This window comes from Lonchura striata, chromosome 2 (assembly GCF_050655825.1).
Source record: "Lonchura striata isolate lonStrDom1 chromosome 2, ASM5065582v1, whole genome shotgun sequence".
Lineage (NCBI taxonomy): Eukaryota > Metazoa > Chordata > Aves > Passeriformes > Estrildidae > Lonchura > Lonchura striata.
Window position 1 is genome coordinate 62554773 of NC_140704.1, and position 14602 is coordinate 62569374.

Here is a 14602-nt window from a genome sequence, read left to right on the forward strand (position 1 = left end):
GGGAAGCAAATGATTGCAGTCCCTTTGGTCTCCTCTGTTCTTCCTCTACAGAATGTTCTTTCTCCATTGCTTCCCCCCCAGTCCCTTGTTGCCCTTGCCTCTCTAAATCCCCTCCAACCATCTTTATTCTTTGCTCCTACAACTTTTTAAAGTCTCTTATTTCCTCTCTTCTCTGACCACTGATCCCCTCTTACTGCTCTCCACTTCCACTTGGTTTTCAAGGTCTCCCTCCTACTCTTCACATCCACATCTGGACTCACCGGTCCTCTCCCCTCTGGTGCCCGTGGGCTGAAGAAATGCCAGCAGCACCAGGGCTTGCTGCCAGCCCTCTGCACTTGGTTCCTGCCCTGTAAAGCTGGCTCCTCTGGGAGCATAGGTAGCACTGTGCACAAAGAGCCAGTGTGCCAGCGGGGCACAAATCAACAGGCTGGAGTGCAGCCAGCCAGAGTCTGCAGAGGGCTCAACTAGTGAGAAAGAATCATTCAAACTGAAATAGAGGCTAACAGCCCCCTCTCCTTTCTTTCTTTTTTTTTTTTTTCCCCTTTAAATTTTCTAGCATATTGAACTTTTCCCAGTGGCATCAAAAGGTGCATTCTCAGTATGCACATTCTCACCCTTTCCCCCCGATCCCTCTAAAACTTGATAACACTGCTACCTTTGCAAAGGATACAGTCAGGGCATGCATGGGCTCTCCTCTTCCATTACTATAGACCCAGCCAGGAGATGAGCTCTTGTTAATCACTATCATGTACAGTACACCCTGAAAGAGTTGCTCAAACTCCACAAGTTCCTGCTACTGGACAACAGGGGCCCAACAGGAGAAACCCAGACCCTCCTGAAACTGATTTAACATACAAGAGGACAACAGAAATCACTGGCAGGGTAATTTTTTTTTTTTTTTTTCAATTTTGAGGTAGAAATCTCTGTGAACCACACACAGCTTTCAAGCAGCACCTTGAACTGTTTTAACTACGGTTCCCACATTTACCTAACCACCCTCTGGGAGCTGCATTAGGTTAGCACCATTAAACACCCAAGAAACGGGATCTGGCAAAGGAGCACATCTGGCAGGTTTGTACTTCACTATTGCATGGAATCACCTGTATTATAGAACCAGAAAACTTCTCCAGCTAATAGACTCCTGATCTAGCACAAGCTTTAAACCAGTAGTGCATTGATAGGTGTGAATGGTCTAAGCAAATGAGTAAAGCTTTATAGGGAAAGAGACTGACTTTCAGACATAAGGCATTTTCACCCTTCCCTCTGCTATTTGCCCAGTGGAAAAGGAAAATGCATATAATTACATAGATTCAAACCTCATGTTTAGGGAAAAATATATATGCAGCAAAACAAGACAGAAAAATAGCTTATGTTGAAAGAAAAGTAGTGGCAGCATGTTGTTCAGCAGCAAGAAAAGCGAAAGATAATTTTTTTTCTTCAAAGGGAAATTCCCTGAAAACCACAGCTTTCCTAACTGCAATCCACACACATACACACACAGAGTACTTATCACCACTGTACCCCTGCATCTTCTCCGTGTTGTGTCCTGCATACTAAAGTACCCGCATCTATTTGGTTACTTTATCTTTGGTGTCCACCTTTTGAGATTACATCAATACTATTTCTCTAAGCTTAGAAGGGATTTTTGGGAAGGAAGAACTATAACCTCTCTGCCCACATGAGCATGGCTAGCTTGTGTTTCTATCCAGAGATGAGCAAAAAGGCAGCTTTGTTTTTTCAAAGCTCGCCAAGCAGTTATTTTCATGTTAAGGAACACCTGAAATGTCTCCCCACACAGGGGAAGCCAAAGAGCACAGGGGTGGGTTTCCATGGAAGCATCATGTGTGACACTTGGGTAGCTGTGTCTCGAGTGGAGCATTTCCATGTGGAGCATTTCCCAGGACACCCAAACACAGCAGGGCTGGGTGCTGGTGCAGCCAAGGTCAGCTTGCAGCAGACAGTCTGTTCCAGGCACCAAACAGACCCTTCAATCCCACACAAAGAAAAAGAATGCATTCTACACAAATAATGAAAGCCACCTAAAGTGTAACACACCTTCAAAAGGTGTAAGGATGGTTGGTGCTTTAGGATTTCTAATTCCCCTAAACACTCTTTTCTCCTGTTCGTTAAACAATCTTCATACTTCCTTATCATTTATGACACTAAGGTCAAAATTAAAGTCCTGCAGCTGCACTGAATTGTATGTTTGCTTCTCGTTCTACAGAGAAACAAGGAGGAGATGGTGAAGTTTCTGGAGAAATTGGTAGAGAAAAACCTGTACTGAATTAATATTATCAAAATATTTAATTTGCTCATGATTGAAGCTGACATTTTTGGGTAATGCTTTGAAACATTTGTCAACAAAATTCAGCAAGCCTGTTTTAAAAATGACATTTCAATACACAGTTGAATAAAAATAAGTTCCTTGATGCAAAAACAGATTTAAACTTTCATTTCTAAGAAAGGGCAAAGTTTAAAGCCAACTGGTGAAATTTTGAGGCAAAATATACTAGGGGTACTTTAACCAGGTCTAATTCACCTATGTTTCTTAAGCATTAAAGAAGAAAATGCAACCACATAAACCCAAAAATCTCTTTATAAAGGCAAATTATTGCTGCCCAAAATCACAAGGTATACCAAGCACTCAAATATAAAGCCACTTAAAGCTGCTGAGGAAAAAGGTCCCTTTATGCAACCAACATCAGCTCTGGGACAGGTGACTGAAGATAAGGGCAATGTAAATTTACAACACCCTAGACTGCTATCAACACCTCTTGCCTCAATCTAATTTATTTCCCATGTAAGCACACTCCCACTCCATCTTGCTGGCTGGGCATTACCCATCAACTTCCCACCTTCATTTTCTCCTGGCAGGGGTTGTTACAGCAGCTGCTGGACCTCTCAGCTGCAGCTGGATCACTGTACGGACTTTTAGTTGTTGTCTTTAGAGACATCTCCCAGGAGAGCAGTGGCAACACTCCAACCCAAAGGGTTTTCAAGACAGCAGATAAGTTTTGCTTCCTTTTTCTCCACTCCCACCTCCCCATGGAGCAAAGAGACCCCACAGATGGTTAATGGCACTCTGTACTATAGGCAGTGTAGCCAACAGATGAGCAAAAGCCTTTAGAAGGCAGCAGAAATTGTACAATTCTTCAGAAAGGAATACCAGCCTGCTCATCGCTTGGAATGCGATTCAAAATTAAATTTTCTTGCATCCCAGAAATACTTTCAAACACCTCTTGAACACTGCTTCTTTTTACTACGAGACTCTTATCATGTGCCAAAATAGGTATATATGAAACTTCTGTAACTTCTGGAATGATCTGTTATATCGGATACACTAATTTGACTGGTATGTGTGAGCAAAATTACAGTGGGATTTTAGGTTGGAAGGGACTGCAAGTGAGCAGTTTATAATTTAAATGCATTGGGAGTAATTCAGTCACAGGAAGCTGTTACAACAATGCAGCGAGGAATAATAAACAGCAACACAATGGTCCCTAACTAAAGCAAAACAGTTTCCAGCCCTTTCAGATGGAAAACAAAGAATAAAACAAATCACAAACAAAAATCCCCACACACAGATAGGAAAGCTCTACAATGGAATCAAGGGAAAACAAGGGATATCTACATCAGGCTCAATGGCACCCTTTCTCCCAGACAAGTAGCAGGTTTTGACCCATTCCATGCTAGAGCAACTATGGGCATATTATTACAGCACACAAGAGCAGAGAAACGGTTCCTTCTCCTTCCCGACCCATTGCAAGATACAAGGCCTGCAGCTTGATCATGTTCTTAATTCAAGAATCCCGCTGTTTTCCTGTTCTCACTCAGACCATCAACACCCCCATGCACCCAGAATGAGAGAGGTGGTCCTTCCTCCAGTAGTTTGTAGTTAATCTTATTGAATTCTTTTGATACTGCTCCTCTCTTACTCTTCCTACAGAAACACAGTTTCCCTCCAGGGCTGCATCAGAAAAGCCTTCAAGTGTGGGGCTGCAGAAGGAGTTTAAAGATAAAAAATGAGGGAAGAAATAATAAAAATCCCCAACAATCTCATCATCGACAAGAAGGCAGAAATGACCATGTTCTGAATCATTTAAGAATTGGAAATGGTGTTATACTGTCAACTGCTATATTTAAATGTATTTGCAGTCAGAGGATCCACAGTATCAAGGGGTGAAATAATGCTGTTTTTCCACATGAAAGGGAGTCCCCTCCTTAAACAGGAGTGTACTCCTACCATGAAACTGCTGAGAAAAGTAATCAGTCACAAATAATAGTCATAAAGCCATTTGACATTTAACATTCCTCCATGGGCAATATCATTATACATGGCTTAAATAAATCCCTCCAGCACCCAATTGTGTCTTTAATATTTTCCTTAAAAGAAACCCAGGTAATTAGTTTTTTCTTTCCCCTAAAAAACATTTTATTTCATCTGCAAATTCAAGAAGCTGACTGACAAAAGCCAAATTTAGGAATTGGCTGGGAAACTCCAAGGCCTATTGTTGGCTCAGGGACCCATCATTTCACAAGATCTATAATTTATTCTGAGGAAGATCTGTAAAACTGAGGTAGGGGGGATATCAACAGGTTAATGACAGCTCTCACACCCCTAATGCTTTCCAAAACTTTACCAGAAAAACGGCATTTACATTGCAAAACTATGTTGTGTGATGCAGATCCAGGAACTGTAACCCCAGACACACAATTACATACAAGCCAGCTAATTAACATCAGTGTGCTGACTGCACCAAAATTCACACCAATGACCTGGGTATGTATACCAGAGATCCTGAACTGGGCTTTCCATCCTTCAGTGATGGAGATTGCTTTATTCATTAGGCACTGATGTTAATAGTGACAGTTTTCTATCCTGGATTAAGTCTGTTCCAGTGTTGACTGATGGAAACTACAGTTACCCCAGAGACCTTCGACAAGGATCAGACAAGTACAGAAGCATCTCTTCTACCCACTGGCAGAGCTACTGGCTGAGGTTCCCCTGCAGCCCTTGGGGTCAGAGCAGGCAGTGTTGGAAAAGTGAGGGAAACGTTTCCACCATTTTCTGACAAGTGAGTAGTCTGATACAGATTGCAAATGGCAGTGCAAAGTGGGTGTTTATGGGCAGAATCAAGCCTGTGAGAAGGAAAAGTGGAGCCTGAACCAAATCTGACAGGTGCACTGGGGAGATAAGGATCCAGAAGCTCTTTGCCTTTGTTCTAATTAGACAAACACACATACACACACGCAGTCTCTTCTGTACAGCAATCTGCAAGAGAGGATCTTGGCTATTTCAGTGACAATTTTGGTGATGAGGGAAGCCAGCTCTTTCTAAAAGCATCAGTAAATCTAGGAATTGATACTTCAGACTCTCAAGCAAAAACTGCACCCTACCACTGTCATTTGCAGCAACCCTCCATCCCTAAAGCAACATCACTCAGACAATGCAGGAGAGAAAAGCAAAACAGCTCTTGGAGCAAAGCTTTAAAGAGAAATTCTAATGTGGTTTAAATTTCCTATGGGGCTGGCACTTTAGAAAAGGAGGTTTGAGTGCTGCTGCTTCTCCAAACCAACAGAGTAAGTGTTGGGTGATGGGCAGGATCCCAGCAAGCAGCTTCCTCAAAACACAGTTTCCAGAGGCACACAGAGCTGAAGGCGCACTCTTGTAGCCATGGTAAAATTCTTCAAGAGATGTCTCTAAAGACACACGGCACTGCAAGACAAGACTATAATTACTAGGACTGTTCAACAGGCCATGTAGTTTTTAACACAATGCTGGAGTTTGGAATGGATTTTCCAGAGCAGAATGAATGAATGAATGAATGAATGAATGAATGAATGAGATGATTTACAGGCAATAACTAGATAACTTAATTCTGGGCAGCAATGCCACGTGCAGCCTTTTAGAGAAGAACTGGGGGATTTACAGTTGTCTGTCCAACTCACCAGGCACCACTCCTTTGATGTCACTTTCTGTGTTCATCCTGTTCTTGTGCGTGAACTGAAGGATCAGTTCCTTGGATGCCTCAAACTGTTGTGTAGCCATCAACCACCGAAGAGACTCTGGGAAAATACTTTAAAGAGGGAAAACAGGTTAGGGCTGCTTCCAATTTTCTGTCAGAGGATGAACTGGTAGAGTTTTAGCTGCTCATTTAACCACTCAGAAGCTATGTAATTCAAAATACAGAAGAATAACTTATGAAACAAAAAAGAGGGAAAACAGATTCAGATTGTGCAAATTTATGGTATTTTCTTTTACCCTGATTCGCAAATCATAGTGCAAGTATCCTATTATATGGAAATAGGGCATATTGGAATTTTATAATATATTACAGGTGCTCTGTCCATTAATATAACTTGAAAGAAATTAGAGGGAGAGGCAGTGCTGTCTGCAATAGACATTTGATGCCAAGGAAGGAGTGAATGAGATGAGCAGATCACACATGGTAATTCAGACCAAAGAAAGGAAACAGCTGACAGAAGTAATCTGGGTTCTCTTTTAAAGACAGAGGAAAGAGAAGAATTGCTTCTTGGTATGATAAGCTTCCCTGACTAAAGATAATATTTTTTAGTTGCCTTAAAAACATATACATGCATGCAGTTAAAAAAGTCAATTTTCCATCCAATTGTTTCTTTCAAGTGCTGATATTAACCAGATTAATGAGCATAAATGGTCACTTTCCCTTTTTTTTTCCCCAAATGAGTTAATTTTAATACAAAAGAAATGCATAGCTCTTAGAACAAACCCCCAAAACTTCCCATACTTATATAGACATGAAAACTTTCACATCTCTATTTTTTTTTCATGTTAAGACCTTGTTTTTACTACTCTTCTAAAAGACCTTACTGAAAACAAATTTAACAAATACTTTTAACTTCAAATACATACTAAACTCTCAAATTTCCTTCACAAAGCGTTGATCTTTGCTGCGGATGCTGCCCAGTTCTTGTCCTTCTAAGCAGTCAACTGCACCATTATCATACTATCTCTTAGGGCTGATACGATTTGGAAGACACCTTAGCAAAGCCTCCAACTGAGACAGAGAAAGTATTTTTGGAAGAAGAAATAAAAAAGAGGGAAATCAGGCAGACTGCAATCTAAATGATATCAGCCAATAAAAATATATAACAACTATGATTACAGCCATTCATCTTGACAGCTTATTTACTACCCCTCACACTGCACAGATAATTTGGCACATCTTCCAGTAGAAAGTCTTATAATGAAAAAGCATTTTTTTAAAGCACTAAGAATTTTTTGAATGCAAAACCTTTGCATGCTTGGCCCTGGTGAGGGTACAGCCTCAGCCACCAGCTGATAAGTTTTAGATTTTCAACAGTCTGCTTACAGGTTCTGAACAACAAGTCCTGTGATGACAACCCACACGTAGTGAAAGGAAAGGAGCCATGAGGATGGGCATCACAGGCTGGGGACAAACATGTTTCTTATCTCCTGAGTCCTGCAGGTTTCTCAGACTGGAAGTGCTGAAGCCTAGGTGCTTCATGCTTTCAGGTGCTCCATCACTCAGTGTGAGCAGCAAGAGGTTCCTTAGGGACACTTAAAAATCTGTGTGCTGCCTTGAGTCCAGGTTATCAGTCCAGTCACATTCAATAAGAACTCCCATAGTCACAAATCCTCAAACAGTGTGATGCACTAAGTCTGGTTGCACCCAATAGACTCTCACGGCCAGAGTAGAAGTCCAGTCACGTTCAACAAATCTCATGACCAGATGCAGAAGTGCCACTTAACTGAGCAAAAGGAATGCAAGTTCTTGGGTTGCTGGTGATAAATACAGTCTAAGAAAGCACACACCAATAATACTTAAAAGTATGAATAATACAGCCATTGACAAATGCATTAAATTGTGAGATGACTAAGTAGCACTAAAAGTATGACTACAAACACAAGCTTGCTTTTTGAATTTCCTGAGGAAGCACCTTGGTATTGCTGAGTTTTTGAGTCTTATACAACACGTGGTGAGAGAGGAGATAGGTATAGACTTTTGACAGTCCTAGGATACAAAGATGAAGCCTCTTCTGTCCTCTTTCCTCAATTAAGCTACATTTATAATGTTTTCTTTGAGGGAAGAGAAAAGGTACAGTTACAGGTGATGTCATTTCATGTTTAGGCTGGAATTTGGGTGACTTCCGTCATTAGCATATGGGGGTGTGTGAAAAGCGATACATATTTTTGAGCTAATGTCACAAGGTTCAGCTTTTGGTCACCTTTTGGGTCATTCCTTTGGCTTACAGTTCGCATGAGCTGCATTGTTTTAAACAGAGCATGACCACAACCCTTCTATGCCGCTCCATCCTTTGTTTCCTGTCTCCCTTAGAGCAATACACCAAGCTCCCTCAGTGTTCCTGCTCCAAGGTGTGCAGACAGTTTATCCCTGGTGAACCACAGCCAGTGCATTCACTCCTTCCTGCCAACTTTTAGTTTCAAATATTTTCCTTGCATAGCTGGCTGATAGTCTGGTACCTCCTCCATCAGGAAGGAAAGGGCCATGCTTTCACTGTCAAGGAAAGAACAGGGGGTGGGGTAGGGTTAAACTTTCATCTCCTGTTCCACAGCTGCTGCTGCTTGAGGTGAGGAGAGGAGAGGACGATGAATGGAAGGCACACTGGGGGAAAAAGCTCTTAAGTTTGAGAAATCCTAAGAGGAGAGAAGAATCCTTGATAAAAACCAGGAAGGTACCACATGTAGCTGGAAGGAGAGCTGTGATTCTGTGCAGATGAATGGAAAATGGATGCCCATGGAAAGGCTGTAATGTGCTGTCAATTAGGGGTCTGCCTCAGGTCACCAAGCACAGTTATTGCAACTTTGTGTCCTGGTGCGAGTAAATCCTATCTAAAAGCACCAGAAAAGAACCAGCCACCTCTTCCCATTTCTTCAGTTTTGGTTAGAACGAAGCAGGAGTTTATTTCAAGTTATTGATACCTTTACTGACATTCATGGCCTCATCCTGTCTGGAGCTTCCTTTGTTCAAGGCCTGTATAACTAAAGTTCCCCTTCCCTTATGGCTGTAATACACACACACAATTAAAAGGAGTTTAGCTTCTATTACATTGTCTTTATATACCTGTTACAAACCCATGTGCCCATTTCTGACTTACATGGTTGCCTTTCTGCCCTTCCAGAATGACCTAAGAGCCCAGTAGGCTCCTAGGGGTATCTGCTCCATACTTTTGTATCCAAGCCCATCTACCCATCCCTCCTAGACAAATTTGCTGCCTCTCCCTTTCCCCCCATCCATGCCCAGCTTCCCAATCCACTCAGCCATGCACCTCCTGGGGACTGGATAGCCATGTGCATGTGGCTGACAGAAGAGCAAAACCATAGGTGGGAAGAGGGCTAAGCCCCAGCCTGGAGGGGCAAACAGCACTCTCACAGCAGGAGATGGAAGTAAAGAGAGTACAGAGGAAGGAGGAGGCAGTGCAGGGGCTATTTGCAGCATCTGTTGACTCACTGCTTTGGGTACATGATGGGGACTTAGCAAGCAGTGCAGTTTTCTAGTTCTTCTTTTATTACCAATCAGTTAGTTTTCCTCCTTTATCTGTAACACATGCTGTGGGTCCACGTTCCATTTGGAAGGAAAGAAAGAAGGAGGTAATAAAACGGTAACGCTTCCCAGAGAATATGCAACAGATGGAAGCAGAAAGCCAAAGAGAAAAGTACATACTGTACTGACAATATAATTAAAGAGGCATCCCAACCAAGGTTCATTTCTGCAAATGCAAAAACCCTGAGCAACGCAAATCCTCATCCTCTGGCTATCACCACTACTTATCAAGCTGCTATGCTCCACCATATATAAAGGGGACTTATTTGCTTCGTTTGCCTGCCCTGCCCAGCTAAAAAGCCACAGAGGTCTTGCAGACTACAGAATAATTTTTACCATTTCCTATCCCTTTCAATGTCACTCAGGAATGACCTCTCAACATGTGTGAGACCCTGCCAAAACTACCTGAAAGATGTGTGGCCTCCAGAAGACTGCTGAGGGATGTCTGTTCTCCATGCCATCCCCCATGTTCATTAGGCATCTCCATACTACTGTACCATACTTTTGGACACAAATGTCTGTAAATATTCTGTTTGGTATTGTGTTTTATCTAGTGGTGAATATCAGATATTCCAGTTGGTGGGCATTACTACATGAAGCTTTGGAGCAGACCAGCATGTGTATAACATACAGCAGGCAGGGGAGAAAAGAACAGCATCATAGATTAACTCTTCATTATTCATCAAGATTAACACTGTCAAGATGACAGCTATTTAAATGTTGTATGTTGGAATACAGGGGTAACCCCCCACCCCTGCTGTCATTATCTTGCAAGGGACTTTTAACTCTCCTGAGTGCACATTTTGCCCATGCTGAGGCATGTCTACCTTGGGAATAAGCAGTGAAATCCCCACTGTTGGCTACCACCATCAACACAGGAGGAGTCTGTAAGAAGTTAATACAAAAATACACTGTAACAAGTTTTTACATATTGTAACTGGCCAGGCATTACAACTAGCAGCCTAGCTCGCCATGGTACATAACAAGCTTGGTCCTGCACAGAGAAGTGGTCTTTTTCCTCATTTTTCTCAGTGTAAAATGATGAAATATTTTAGACTTGTTAGTGTTCTTATTGTTATGATTTTGTACAACACTTCTCTCATAAACCTCTGTTGTCTTATGCCGCCACTGCGTGTCACTATTAAGACAGAACAACAAAGAAAGATTTTTTGGAATGTTTAAAAAGTCATGGTGGATATGGACCTGGCACTATTCCCAAGGTGAAAGCCATCCTACCTCTCAGGACAGCCGTACCAACACCACAGTGCCACAGGCAGAGAGGAGCGGGACCGGTGGGGAGTGGGGAGTTCCTTGTAGGAACAATCCCGAGGCACTGCCTGGCACAGACCAGCCACCCAGACTTCAGCATAGCATGTGCTAATTTGGGCAAAATCAAGTCTAGTTCAGGGCTGAACTACCTCACACATACAAAATATCCAAGTGTGCTTGTTCCACGGCTGACAGATGTTATTTGTAACAGCTAGACTGGGATGCATCCTCTCAAGAAGAACTATTTTAGTCTTTAAAGGGGACACAAGAGCCAGAATAATCAAAAGGTGCAACTTCACCTCAGTGGAAGGCGACTGTCTCCCAAGTGCCCACCATGTTGCAGGGTGTAGCATATGTGCATGCTACAGCAGATTATAAAGTTATTCTTTTTTATTTCAAAGTCAAGCTTTGCACAAGGTGAATGGAAGAACAAAGGGCAAGGCTCATATGTATTGTGAAGCACACACAGTTCCTGACAGTGCAGCATCTCTCAAATCCAACATGTAAGAGGAAGAAATACTTACACCCAGTAGAACAGCATCAGCAGGAAGGGACAGATGATGACTGCCTGGAGGACCTGCCAGTCCCTGCAGAGGGCAGCCAGCCCGGGCATGAGGAACTGCCCCGCCATCTCGATGAAGCTCGCCACCATGGTGATCATGAACCGGTGCCCGGGAGGACAGAGCTCTATCCCTGAAACACAGAGTACACAGACAATCAGCCCCCAGCAGCAAAGACACCCCCAGAGTATCTCTAGGAAACTTTAAGGGAGTTCATGACCTTCAGGAACTTTGATCAAAGCGTTTTCTGAATCAAATAAATTTTGCTTCCTCCCATATTTGGGCTCTAGGAAAGCCCATTAACAGCTGTCTGTGGTGCAAACATTGCAACTTCCATACACCTGCTGTATCCTCATTGCCAGATTTCCTTCAGTCTCTGCCTAAGGCAGAGAAGCATTTTACCTAACAATAAGGTGTTTATTTTTAAAAGGGAATGCATAGTTAAACACAAACTAAAGATCTTGGGTCATGGCTTTTCACATTTCTCAGAGACACCATCTGCCTTTCCAAACAATTTGATGGGAGGTGGAAGAGCACAGATCTCAGCAGGATGCAGGCACCCAGGATGCCACCTGCCCACACTTTAATATGCTCTGACTCAGACAATTCCAAGCTGGATTTTGCCGAGTGTGCTGTTTCTGGGTTTGCTTTTCCCAATAGCTGATCTTGATCAACTTTCAAAGAGGCCAACTTCCCATCTGTCTTATCCTACCCTTCCTTTTGCTGTGGGGCAATTTACCATCACCACTGATATCTTTGATTGTCTCAGCTGTCTTGTGGCAAGCGAGTAGATAAAACACAGTTCACGAGATCAAATGTTTCTTTAAACCCTGAATTCTAGCTAACTTTATTCAGTCAGAAGATGAATTTATCAGAATCACAGCCAAATAACAAAATGTTTAAAAGTCACAGAAGAAATAGCAACCACAAAAATGGGACTGGCTTGCGGAAATTTTTTTCTCCAGTAAGATTGTAATAGAAACCTCTATATCATATTTCCCATTTGCCCACATTCACTTGCACAGACTAATAATTTAGCTCAATAAACCTGCCACAAATGTTGTGTAGCACTTATTGGAATGTTGATACAGAAAGAGGCCTGTAAATATTAGTGATATGTTGCCATCAGCATTGTTGCCTTTCTATGGGGTATTTCCTATGGTGGTTTTAAATTAGAATTTAATGTTTATTAAAATTTTAAGTGAAAAGGTATAAGAAAATAGGAAGAGATGACAGTTGCTCCTTCATTCACTCTCTAACCTGCAGTTTGCATTTATCACTGTAACACAAATTTAAACTAACAGACCAGGAATTAGCTTGTAGATCAAATGTAGGATTAAACACCACATATTTTGTTCCCTTTCTTTTCAGCCAATACAAAAACTACCAATGGATTTTTGCCAATACAAAAGGAAACAATATCTGTTGTCAGGCAGCCCAAATTTTCATTAGCCTGACCACAAACATAGCAGCTTTGGAAATGAAAGGGAGAAAAAAAGCTCTCAAAGACTCTCACATACTATAAAAGGCTTTTACATTTTAATTTGGTAAAAAAGATTAAAACACAGAGCTCCTTATGACATTAATATGGTTTCATTCTTACTAATGAAGTATCCCAAGCCTAGGAAATTTTTGTTGTTCTATGGAAAGAGGTCACTTCCGTTTTATTTCTCTAATCTCCAAATATAAAGTGCTTCTGTTTGTTTTTGAAACCTTAAAGTAACTCACACTCCAATATTCCTTTATTAAGTACAAGGTCGAGTTTTGTTGCTATAGAAACAGGAAGTCTGCATTAGATATGCGTTAGCATTTCAATTGCATTGCTCAGGTTAGTATCAGGTAAAAAGAAAAATAAGCGAGATATCAACTTCTATATAAAGTCAGGAAGCAGTGACCAAACAATAAAAGTATATTTTATTAAGTCACTGGTGCACAGTAAAAAACTCTACATGCAGCAGTTATTCATTGTATAGAAAGGAAATAGCTTCAGAGATTGTTTAGCATTTATTTTCTTCTCTGGATTATCACATGCATATGATCAGTTTCTGCCCTTTCCTCTACGAAAGCTGGAGATGACAAGAAAATAATCTCTGCTCTATCTGGGTGAGTGTGACTCTCAAGCAACACCAGTAGCATATGAAATACCACATCTCTGTTGAAATGCTTTACATATTAGGACAGCCTACTGACTTTCCAACATATTTGGCTTCAGTTTTATATGATAAAAGATTCAGCACTGCCGTTTTCAGCAAGCATCTATCTGTCAACCCTTATCACCTCTGCAGCAAAGCCACCCTTCACAGCAGCCTTGCCCTAGCAGCAGGAAAGGCACCCAGCTGATGCTCACACTGGGGCCTCGATGTACCCAGGCATGAGGACTCTGTGGCTGCAGCAATTTCCACCCAGCTCACATGACAAAAATACTGACTCAGATAAAATCACTACAAGACTGAGATCAGCTTTACCCACCCATGGCAAATCGAGCAAGCAAGCTCCAGATCCCCGAATCAATGGAAAAGTTTCCATCTCAATTAATTTGTGGAGCATGGAGCAAACCCCCATCATACACACTAACCACAGAAATTATCATCAATACCAAAAACTCCCAGATACATCCATTTGCTCTACTTGAAAAATTTTGTGTGGGCAAGGAGATATGCATATGAAGGATTTGGCTTTCTTGCTGAGCATTCCTACTCTATGCAGCTCGGTCAGAACAGCAGATCCACATCAGAGACCTGATTTCCCTAAGACCCAGATAAGTGATCATATGGGCAAATGCAAGCAAAGCCATCCTACAGGCAGTGAGATCAGGCATGCTCAGGCCACATGGGACAGACTCTCTCCCTGCCAATGGGCACTCAGCAACAGGGGGCAAACAAGCTGGACCTAGACAATCCCTAAGGTGAAACTGCTCCCAGCCTGAGGGCAGCTGTCTTGCCACAAGTGTGATCCAGACCTGGGTCCCACAGGCAAACCAGACGCAGGGCACTGAACACATGAGACTCGCTGCACAGCATTCTTGCACCTCTGGCTGGGAAATGTGGAAACTGGCTCCTGGGGCCAGAGGTGCTATGCCCACGAACACTCAGGTTTGCTGGGGTGTGAGTGAGGGAGCTACTGAAGAAGCTCTGCAGCACCCTGGGGGCTCCGCCCCACTGCCTTGTGCAGGAGGTCACTGACCTGGGCACCGGCAGAGAGAAGCAT

General features: G+C 42.3%; 1 protein-coding gene across 2 annotated transcripts in view; it reads right to left on the reverse strand.

Annotated features, from left to right (window-relative positions):
* Positions 1-14602, reverse strand: part of SLC22A23 (solute carrier family 22 member 23) — a 104219-nt gene that overhangs the window by 19870 nt on the left and 69747 nt on the right. For both annotated transcript variants that reach the window (XM_021544785.4, XM_021544784.4), the window contains exons 4-5: positions 11360-11528; positions 5950-6077 (exon numbers count right to left, since the gene is read on the reverse strand). In XM_021544785.4, coding sequence (XP_021400460.2) covers positions 5950-6077; positions 11360-11528 — 297 coding nt within the window. The remainder of the gene's footprint in view (positions 1-5949; positions 6078-11359; positions 11529-14602) is intronic.